Source organism: Littorina saxatilis, linkage group LG9 (assembly GCF_037325665.1).
Source record: "Littorina saxatilis isolate snail1 linkage group LG9, US_GU_Lsax_2.0, whole genome shotgun sequence".
In the NCBI taxonomy this organism is placed as follows: domain Eukaryota; kingdom Metazoa; phylum Mollusca; class Gastropoda; order Littorinimorpha; family Littorinidae; genus Littorina; species Littorina saxatilis.
In genome coordinates, this window is record NC_090253.1 from 24,397,722 (window position 1) to 24,408,959 (window position 11,238).

At 42.5% G+C, this 11,238-nt stretch overlaps 1 protein-coding gene across 1 annotated transcript; it reads right to left on the reverse strand.

The window, feature by feature from the left end:
• Nucleotides 1-1,091: 1,091 nt before the first annotated feature.
• LOC138977144 (KRAB-A domain-containing protein 2-like) lies at nucleotides 1,092-2,576 on the reverse strand. The gene has a single exon (XM_070350054.1). It carries the CDS (start codon nucleotides 2,574-2,576, stop codon nucleotides 1,092-1,094), a length of 1,485 nt encoding a protein of 494 aa, XP_070206155.1.
• Between the last annotated feature and the right edge of the window lie 8,662 nt (nucleotides 2,577-11,238).

Consider the following 11,238-nt stretch of genomic DNA (forward strand, 5'->3'; position numbering starts at 1 on the left):
TCAGAAATACTGTCTCCCACGTTAAAAAAAAATGATGAAATAACACAAAGCACGGTCAACAGAAGGGCTTAAATCTTTTTGCTGGTCAAAGTCAAACTACTTGTGGATACTGCTCTTCATTTTTAAGTTTAAGCTTACCTTAGTTTAGACTCACGATCGGTTCAAAGGTCAACAGTGAAATTTGACGGGGTAAGATCCCCCACAGCTTGGTCGATTTGCCTACTACACCCCACCGCAACACAAGGGTAAGATCCCCCGCCGTTATGTTTATCAGATATAAATGACATACAGCTATAATTTTTGTGTAAATCCACTAATTATGGATGTGATTGGCATCTGACATCTTCAGATGTACTCCATCATTTGGTGGTGGTGGTGTGTGTGTGTGTGTGTGTGTGTGTGTGTGTGTGTGTGTGTGTGTCTTGTGTGGTGGTGGTGTGTGTATGTGCATAGAATGACAATGGCATGAACGAGCACGGCATTTTTGTTTGTTTAATAATTATCATTGCTGAAGACCATGCATGTGCAAATTTCAGGGAAAAGGGGAAATTTCAGGGAAAAGACAAGTTGGAAAAGTAGATAAACAGAAATTGCTCAAGACGACATGTAGTATCCATGTCTAAGGTAAGTTAAGCAACAAAATACAGGGACAAGAAACAACTGAAAATAGTAGTAATTGCTCAAGACCATGTATGTGCAACGTAAGTGATGTTACGCCACAACGTCAGTCGCACGAAACGTCGGGGACAAGAGAAGTCGAAAAAGTAGGAAAACAGCAATTGCTCAAGACGACATGTAATATTCGTGTCTAAGGTGAGTATAAGCTACCATAACGTTCCAGGAAAATACAAGGACAAGAAACAACTGAAAATAGTATTATTGATCAAGACCATTTATGTGCAACGCAAGTGATGTTACGCCACAACGTCACAACGTCAGTCCCACGAAACGTCAGGGACAAGAGAAGTCGAAAAAGTAGAAAAACTGTAATTGCTCAAGACGACATGTAATATCCGTGTCTAAGGTGAGTATAATGTATCATCCATGTGTAATGTTACAAGTAAGGTAACACCACAACTTTCCACGACGTCTTATTTGTTGGTACATTTCCCGTTTCTTGGGTGGCAGTGGCTGTTGCACTTCACGGCGGATTTCTTGCATGTGCATCGTTTTGATGAGCAGGTTGACCCGCAAGAGCACTTGGAAAACCCTTGTCCGCCATGAGCGGAGTGCAGACCTGCAAGGTGCCTCACCGACATCAGTTCGGGGTTCACATCTCTGACGATATTGCTATCACCTTTTAACAGCTCGGATCGGCTGAATGTGGTATTCACAGTGCCGTGCTCGGTGCCAATCCGGTAAGTTTCTCTGGGTGTCACTTCAACCACTACACCTGGAATGTTTCTGCTATCAAGGCGTCCTCGATCAAATTCTGAAACTGGTATGAGGACGGCATCTCCGACCTGAAAAGGTGACAGCCTTTGCTTCGTTCGCCTGAGCATTTCACTTCGGCTCTTATCCTGTCCCTTTCTTGCTTCTTCTCTACGCGTGTTGATCAGAGCTACGTGCGTTGTCAGTGGATCTACAGTTTCAGATATTGCGTCGTCTTCTCTTGTAGACGGGGCAACGCCGTCATCGGCATTCGTAGATGACCAACTGTCATTGACGGGGCTCATCTGTGAAGCAAGACTACCCTCGAAATCTGTTTCTTCTTCGTCCTCGTTGTCTGTGTCAGACCTGGCCTTTGTTTGAGTCGCACGTAGATGGGCTATTGCAGCACTGACTGACTCATGTTCTGCGTCTTCTCTTGAAGAAGGTCCTGCGGCTTGCGGAGATAACATACTGTCATCGATGGGGCTCATCTGTGGAACGAAATCTGTGTCATCGTCGTCTGTTTCACCATGTGGGGGTGTAGTATTTGCTAGAAGTCCAGCAAACTCTTCTTCGGTTTCCAGCTTCCTCATCACATCATTAGGGAGGCTAGTTTTCTGCAGCCCAACCAGTGGCTTTTGGCCAAACATGACCTCAAAGGGAGAACGGTTGTTCAAATTTCGATGCGCTGACGAATTCTTTTGCAGCATGACAAATCGCAGACCTTCCGCCCATTTGCTGCAGGAGTTGTCTGTTGTCCATGCAATTAACATCTGCTTGATGTCATGGTTTGATCTTTTGACGCTACCTTGGCTTTGGGGGTGCCTCGGCCGCCCATGCACGATCATCAGCGAAGGCCACAATTCTTTCAATTCGTATACCACTTTCGCCGCGAATTCACGACCATTGTCGCTCTGCAAGATGCATGGGGCTCCTATCAGTGTAAAAATATCAATCAAGTTGTAGGCGACTTCTGCAGCGGTCCTCGACTTCAGTGGTCTCAGAAAATTGAACTTAGTGAAGTGATCCTGGTAGTTCATTATATTCACGTAGTCTCTATCTGGCTGTGACTCCATGATGATGAGGTCCACCTGTCCTCGCGAACCCAAGCCCGAACTGCATAATGGTTTCACCACCAGTCCCTTGTTTGGCTTTGACTTCTTCTTCTGACACGATTCGCAGTTTGCTAGGAATATGGCCACCATCCGTTCAGTAATATTGCAGTATTTGTCGTGAAGTCCGAGGCGTGTCTTCTTTACTCCTCCGTGTCCGGTACTGACATGGGCCTCCAGGATGCGTTGGAATAAATCCTCCTTGGTTATCAAGTACCTTGGGTGTGCGGTGGCATCGTGTCGTTTCTGGATTAAAGAAAAGCGAGTTTCAAAACGGGCAATAGATAGTATGTTCATGTTGACAGATGTATTGTTATTAGATAAATGTCACACACACACACACACACACACACACACACACACACACACACGCGCGCGCGCGCGCGCACACACAAACACATGTGTCTGATTTCCATAAATGACTAACTACAATTGCGAGAGAGAGAGACAGAGACAGAGACAGACAGACACACAGACAGAGAGAGACAGACAGACAGAGAGAGACACACAGAGAGAGACAGAGAGAGAGAGACAGAGACAGTGACAGAGACAGAGAGACAGAGAGAGAGAGACACACAGAGAGAGAGAGAGATAGAGACAGAGAGAGAGACAGAGAGAGACAGACAGACAGACAGACAGACAGAGAGAGACAGAGAGAGAGAGACAGAGAGAGACAGAGAGATAGAGACAGGGAGACAGAGAGAGCGAGACAGAGAGAGACAGACAGACAGAGAGAGAGAGACAGAGAGAGAGACAGAGAGAGAGAGAGACAGAGAGAAAGAGAGAGAGACAGAGAGAGAGACAGAGAGAGATAGAGAGAGACAGAGAGAGAGACAGAGAGAGAGAGAGAGAGTGACAGAGAGAGAGAGTGAGAGAGAGAGAGGAGATGTTTATTACCTTTACTATTCTCTGTGAGCCAGCTATGTCCAACAGTTCAAACCGGCTTCTCAAATAGTAGTAACCGCGAAGTGTTGAAATCATTGTATTGTAATCCTTTCTACTTGGTAGAATGTGCACGCTAAATTTCTCTTTTCTGATGGCATCATCAAACCTGTCGGCAAACAGCGCCTCCATCATTGAAAGCTTCCTTGTTATGAAGGAAATTGTGAATATAATTTGGGCTCCACATTTTTCTTTTTAAAGGGTGAGTATTTTTCACCGTTTATTTCAACTACATAAAGACCGATATGCACGTGAAAGTGACTGAACATTGTGGACTTAACTCCAAGTCGACGGGGTTACCACAGGACGAAGAAGAAGAAGAAGAAGATGAGCACAGAGAACAGTTCAGTTTGCCATCAGACGCGTGACAGCTCAGCTACACTACATTCTGTTGCACCAAAACATGTTTAAAGTTGCCGAATTCGTGAAATCGACAAAATCGTCGATTTCGTGAAATCGATTGACGATTACGTGAAATCCGTTGCCGATTTCACGAATTCGACAACTTTAATCTGGCCTTTCACGATTTCGGCAATAGCCTGTCGAATTCGCGTTTTCGGCAAGCGATTGCCGATTTCACGAATTCGGCAAATAGGTTGCCGATTTCACGAATTCGGCAATTACCAGATTTCGTTACGACATATATATATATATACAAGTATGGACATCACCCGCACACACATACACACACAAGTACACAAGCACACACACACACACACACACATTCTGCAAGTACAATTGTCTTTAAAATGTATAACTCAAGAACACCCATAAAAAAATTAAACAATCATAGAACGTGATTGTCAAACCATTCTGTTTCAACTTCAAAATGAATATTAACTGTTGATTTTCATCACAACCTTGCCAGTCAAATTAAAAAAAATGTAAACATTAAAAAAAACCTATTACTGAAGTTTCCGTGTGTTGTTAAAAAAGAAAAGGGATTTACATACTTTTTACGCTTTACATTTGAAATAAACAACATCAACATTCCTTGTTGTCTGTGTGTTGTCTGTGAATGGAGCGACAGAACAGGATAAATCTAAACGAAATCATTGTGTCTAACAGCAGTTTCCATCTTGAGCCCGACGCCTATGCCTGGCAAGACCAGAGCGATGCTTAAACCGCTTCATGCACGCATTGCATAAATAAGCGTAGACATTAGAGTGGGTGATTTGGTGGTCACGAAGATACTTTCTTCTCATGAACGACTTTTGACAGGTTTGGCACTCAAACCCCGGCTTTTCACTCAGACATATATGCTTGTCCAGACTGCGTTTGTGTGCGTAGGATTTTTTGCAAACATCACACTGGAAAGGTTTGGTGCCTGCATGCTTGTTCATATGAGCCTGGTAATCTACCTGTCGACCAAACCTCTTGTCACAAACTATGCATACAAAACGAGATTCGTTGCCATGTTTCTCACGTTTGTGATTGTCCAATGTTCGCTTGTGTGTGTATGCTGATCCGCATTCGTCACACAAATGGAGGAGATCAACCTTCTTCGGTGTAGAAGTCTGTAAAGGGACTGTCTGACCTATAGTCACCTCACTACTGATGTCTAGGTAGCCGTCGATTACTTCCCCAGACACCTCCCCGGCAGATAGCGTGTGGTCGCTGGTCTCCATCTGTCAAATAAAAACGCTTCAAACGGGTCAGTTTTGCTGTGCATGATGTGCTTTGTCAGCGCAGCGCATGTGCGGACGGGGGGGGGGGGGGGGGGGGGGCGTAGTAGGCACTCCGGCAAAAATGCGGGGGACCTTATCTGGTGTCTGCGGGGGACCTTACCCACTGAGAATCGAGTACCACAAAATAACGCTAGATTAGAGCAGGTTATCCACGATGCTGGTGCCCAAAAATGCGCATACAAGGCTGCAAGGTATCGAAGATGAAACTGTGAGTATTAAAATAGTGCTTTAAATGGTAGTTCTGGGTTAATTTGTACGAAATTGAGACCTCTCTGTATAATTTTCACGGACTTCGGCAGAAAATCGAACGCCGCTGTTCACGAGTACACAACAAGACATAAGTTACATATTATACATATAGCCTAGGCAATTCTGATTCAGAATTATCTATACTTAATAATGTGATTTGCCACAACGTACCTTCACAGGGCAATTCCTTTGCGAGATAACAATTTTGCTTCCGCGTGCGGGGGAACGAATTGGGTGTTGTTCCTGCGGTGGAAAAAACTAGGCGTGCCACGGTCCAGGGCGTGTAATCTTGCGATCAGATGTGTAAGATGGTGATTGTTCTACACTACTCGTCATAAAAAAACTGTACAGATGCGTTTGAGGGCAGATCTTTATGATGAGGCCGTTTATCGTAAAACCAATTATATGACTGGAAAGGCCTTTTATGCCCCTAACTTATTCAGAAAACAGATTGAGTTTACATGACGTAGTGTCGATTCAGTGAAACCTACAACAGACACACCCCCCAAAATCAAATTCGCAAAATCAAGGTTCCCGCGTTAAAATTGACAACAAATCAGAACTGCTAAAACAAAACATGTTTAGCATGTTCTTAGACAAAATAATCAAATCTGCATCCAAATCAGTAAGTTTTGTTCACATATCTTGTCTAACATGGACGCTATGGCATGCTGAGCGGTGTAGGTGTCAATCCTCTCACCAGGCATAAAAGGCAGTTTTTGAAGACGTTTTAGCGGGTAATGAGACAAAAAATGGTACATTTGAGTAACTCGCTAACGCATTGCCTTCAAACTTTCGGAGAGTTGTGCTAACACATGTTGTAAAGTACTTTCGGAATTTCAAGTAATTTGAGACATTAGGTCTGCTGTTATTTGTCATGTCAGAAACAGTTCTTAAATTGACGATAGGTTTTTGCTTAATCATTGAACAAATGTTATTTGTTGAAATCTTCAAGAACAATGTCAGATGCGCCACATAATCAAATTTCATGTACATATTTTATCAGACATGGGTGGCATGAGGATTTCAACGAGAAAGTAGTTTTGTTAAGAAGTTGACTCATTCAGAGCGCTGAGCGCAAATGTCGGCCTACGCATAGCACATCTTGAACACACGGCCAGTACCGTGTAACTGGCCTTGACACGGAACGATCCAAGGGGGGCAATCTCAGTCATCTGAAAGAGGGAAATCCAAAAGCAAACCGCCTTGTTCGATTTTATGGGCTTGGACGATAGAGAAAAATAAGAAAAGCAAAAGCTGGAGTCCAGTCTGCACGAAACTGCTATCAAGAACGCAGAATTGATTTTTTCTGAGGTTTTTTTTTTTAGCCGTAAGTGCCATTTCTCATTTCGAATTTCTCATAACTGCTGTTCACAATGCGGCCGCAGTGAAACCAACAAAGGGGCCTCACTCTGGAAGAGTTTCCTGCTCCGATAAACATGGCGCTTACGGCTACAAAAAACTCAGAAAAAATCAATTCTGCGTTCTTGATAGCAGTTTCGTCCAGACTGGACTCCAGCTTTTGCTTTTCTTATTTTTCTCTATCGTCCAAGCCCATAAAATCGAACAAGGCGGATTGCGTTTGGATTTCCCTCTTTCAGATGACTGAGATTGCCCCCCTTGGATCGTTCCGTGTCAAGGCCAGTTACACGGTACTGGCCGTGTGTTCAAGATGACGCATAGCAAAGCTCACTGCCGACACGCTTAACTGATCAATGGCTCTTGAAAAAGCATTTTCCAAAAATGTGTGTGTGCGTTTAAACAAGTGCGCTTTGAACAGCCATTGGTGAAACTGTATTAAATTTAAGGGTAAATTGAAGCTTTTATTTTTTCTAAATGCATGCTAATTCTATTTTTTTTTTTCTGTTCAATCGGACAGGGTACATCTTTATTTTTAAAACTCTTTCTGGGATGTCGCATAACAGCAGAACTAATACTTCACATGACTTGAGATTTCTTGTGTACTTTACGACATGTGTTAACACAAATCTCCAAAAGTTTGAAGGCAATGCGTTCACGAATTACTCAAATGTACCATTCTTTGTCTCATTACCCGCTAAAATGGCTTCAAAAACTGCCTTTTATGCCTGCTGAGAGTATTGACATCTACACCACTCAGCATGCCATAGCGTCCATGTTAGACAAGATATGTGAACAACACAGACTGATTTGGATGCAGATTTGATTGTGTGAGCAAGAGTGACCCTGTTTTTTTTTTATTATCTCAAATTGAAGAACTCGTTTTTTGCCCACACAAATTGATTTGGTTCAGCTGTTGTGCCTAGCAGTGTTGTTTTGCCATTATGAAGAAGACTGGGTGACAGGGTGACCCCCCAAAATTGCAACCCTCAAAAATGCTAATAACTTCTACATCTGTTGACCGAATCACTTTATATTTGGGGGACATAAACTTCAGCTACCGTGACACTTTCACAAAAGGGACAATTTTGTAGATCAAATGGTCAGACTTGTGTGCTATTTCAAAAAAAGTTGCCAAGATGTGGAAGGGTCATGCATAGGCTGAAGTTTATGTCCCCCAAATATAAAGTGATTCGGTCAACAGATGTAGAAGTTATTAGCATTTTTGAGGGTTGCATTTTTTTAAGATCACCCTGTATTTGCAAAAAAATCAGCCTGACTGGGCCATTTCTACTTTAGTATTACGAAGTGAATTTCCAGGATGTTGTTGTAATATTTAAAGATTAATAACTGAAACAGGACACATTTCTAAAGATTTCATATAACGATTATCCGCCCTTACCTGACACGCCCATCACTTTTCAGGTTGTTGTTTTTTCATCATAATTTTAATGCATAATTACGGCACATCATGGTCGAGTCATGCACAACTTATGGTGATTAACAGCAGTGTGCTAACATTTTTGAAACTGTTTCAGATTTTCAAGTACTATTTTTGTAATTACAGGTCTTTGACGGGTGGTTATCAACCTCCCTTCCCCTATCTTGGTAGTGGTGACAAACACACCTGGAAGGACATGTGGCTGCACTTGACGTAGGCTCCTCTGGGAAGGACCCTCTGTTAAGGTTGCAGGCCATGCCCAAAACCGGGGATGGGAGCCGCTCAGCAATGGACAGGACCAGCTCCCCCGCGGTCATCTCGTTAATCATGTTCTGACCAACACAGTTAAAAGTCCTATTGTCATGAAATAATGTGATGCATTCAAATTTGTATCCATTTTATCTGTTTTAATAGATGTAGTATTATGAAACAAGTGGCATATAGATATAATTATAAACCATGCGCACTTCACCGGCATTCATGAAACTTTGTGGAATTATCATCCCATATCTCAGGCCAATGTACACCAAATTTGAAGTAAGTTGCAGAAGTAATTCATGAGTTATCAGCATTTTAATGGGTGGCATTTTTTTTGGGGGGGGGTACTTTGTACATGTTTTTGTGTGTGTGCTTTATGCATTCAGATGTATACATATGTAAGAGTGTATGCATTAAATAAGTTGGTATATAATTAAAATTCTTTTGTTAAACAGCAAACGGAAGTATAGTGTATCACCACCCTCCCTCTCTCTCTCTCTCTCTCTCTCTCTCTCTCTCTCTCTCTCTCTCTCTCTCTCTCTCTCTCTCTCTCTCTCTCTCATCTCTCATCTCTCTCATATGCACACACACAAACACACACACACACACACACACACACACACGCATTTACAATATACAGCCCATAATTGAATAACTGAGATTAACATAAGCACTCAAGCAATAACAGAGAGAAGAAATCTTCAAACCATTACATTTGTAACTACACAAACTCACTGTAAGACTAAGAGACTGGATCTTTCTTCCCGATAACTCTTGGCGGCAGCTTCTTGAGAAGCTGTCCGCATGCGGACTCTCTGTGTCTTTGATTCCCGTTGACGTCCCCGATTGCGCTGACAAACAATGTAACACTGCCGCACCTGCTGGCCCTGCCCTGCCTCTTCTGACCGGTGGAGACGATGTTTAGCTCAGAGTTAAGACATGAGATAAGCGTACTTTGTTCGACCTGAGTATCGAAATGGACAGCTTTTACAGAAAAAAAAGAAACAACAAAACAAAACTGTTAAAAGACACAGTCTAAGAAATGGACAAACGGTTATACTTGACGGACATGAATCATAAGTGAATAAAATACGTAGCTTATACCTACCATGCAATACAGTACAGTATTAGTTTATTTATGCCATAAGGGGCAAATGTATAATGAGTTACGCGTTAGGCATTTTTAAGAACTATAAATGCATACATGAATCGTCTAAAACATGATCAGGTATAAGAAAACAAACACGTACAGATACTCCGATTCACTCAATCACACACACACACACACACACACACACACACACACACACACACACACACACACACACACACACACACACACACACATACACGCGCGCGCGCGCGCGCGCACACACACACACACATGCACACACACACACGCACACACACACACATCCACAGACATACGCACGCACATTTTACACATACACACAAAAACGCACATTTTACACACATACGGCACACACCTAAGAAATACAAAAATAACAAGAGGCGAAGCCTTCACGGCTCACGTAAGAAATCGGCAAACAGCAACACAAACTCAATCACTCCGTCACACATACACACACACAGTAAGCATACCGTCGCGATATAACCTTGAACGGTTGAAAACGACGTTAAACACCAAATAAAGAAAGAAAGAAACAGTAAGCATAAGTGATACGGTGCAAGAGTGCGAGACACTAGATCTAGATCTGTCTGTCTGTAGCCTACTTTTCACATTTAGTCAAGTTTTGACTAAATGTTTTAACGTAGAGGGGGGAATCGAGACGAGGGTTGTGGTGTGTGTGTGTGTGTGTGTGTGTGTGTGTGTGTGTGTGTGTGTGTGTGTGTGTGTGTGTGTGTGTGTGTGTGTGTGTCTGTGTGTGTGTGTAGAGCGATTCAGACCAAACTACTGGACCGATATTTGCGAAATTTGACATGAGAGTTCCTGTGAATGATATTCCCGGACCTTTTTTTCGATAAATACCTTTGATGACGTCATATCCGGCTTTTTGTAAAAGTTGAGGCGGCACTGTCACACCCTCATTTTTCAATCAAATTTTCTTTGGATACACACTTTAACTACATACGTGCCGACGAAATGTTGATAATTACTTCAATACTTTGAAGCTGTTGCTTGGATAATAACCAGGTAAAATTAGTATTTCGGTGTTCAGTCAAATGTCAAAGTTTCTCTCACATACACACACATACACACGCACAGACGGACAAAAGTTAGCATCGCATAGGCTACACTTACGTGAGCCAAAAACCAGCTGCATTCTAAGATTCGACCGGAGAATCTAGATCTCTGATTCAACTGATTCAGTTAGATCTGTAGTTGTTAGTCTTGCAGGAAAATCAATGGCGATTCTGACATCGACGTTGCGGGTAGTAGTCTAAGTAAACTCATTAAAAATGAAAGCACACAAATCAAGGACTCTTGTTGGAAAATACAATTGTTTTTGATTCCGATCCTTATTTTGTAGTCCAAATGTGTGTGTGCAGAAATACAAATTTAGATCGATTGCAAGCGTTTTAGATTTCATTGTCAGTGTACGTGTGTCACTGTGTCGGAACTGTGCCTCTCGAAACATTCAGTTAGCGTTAGACCTATGCTTTTGCTATATTTTTATGATGAGTCCTTAATTCCTGAACCGAATCATTAAGCAGAGCCTCTTTGTAAACCGCCATAAAACATAAAGTACCGTAATGTGCAATGCTGTATGCGTAAAACTGACTTTTGAGAGGTTCCCTGAAATGCGTCAACTCGGCTAAGATTTAATATCTATGAATGACGAACACAGTACGTGAA

Bases quoted from the DNA above. Each gene is read 5' to 3' on its own strand.
- LOC138977144 (XM_070350054.1), bottom strand. From the start codon at position 2,576: ATGGTGGCCATATTCCTAGCAAACTGCGAATCGTGTCAGAAGAAGAAG.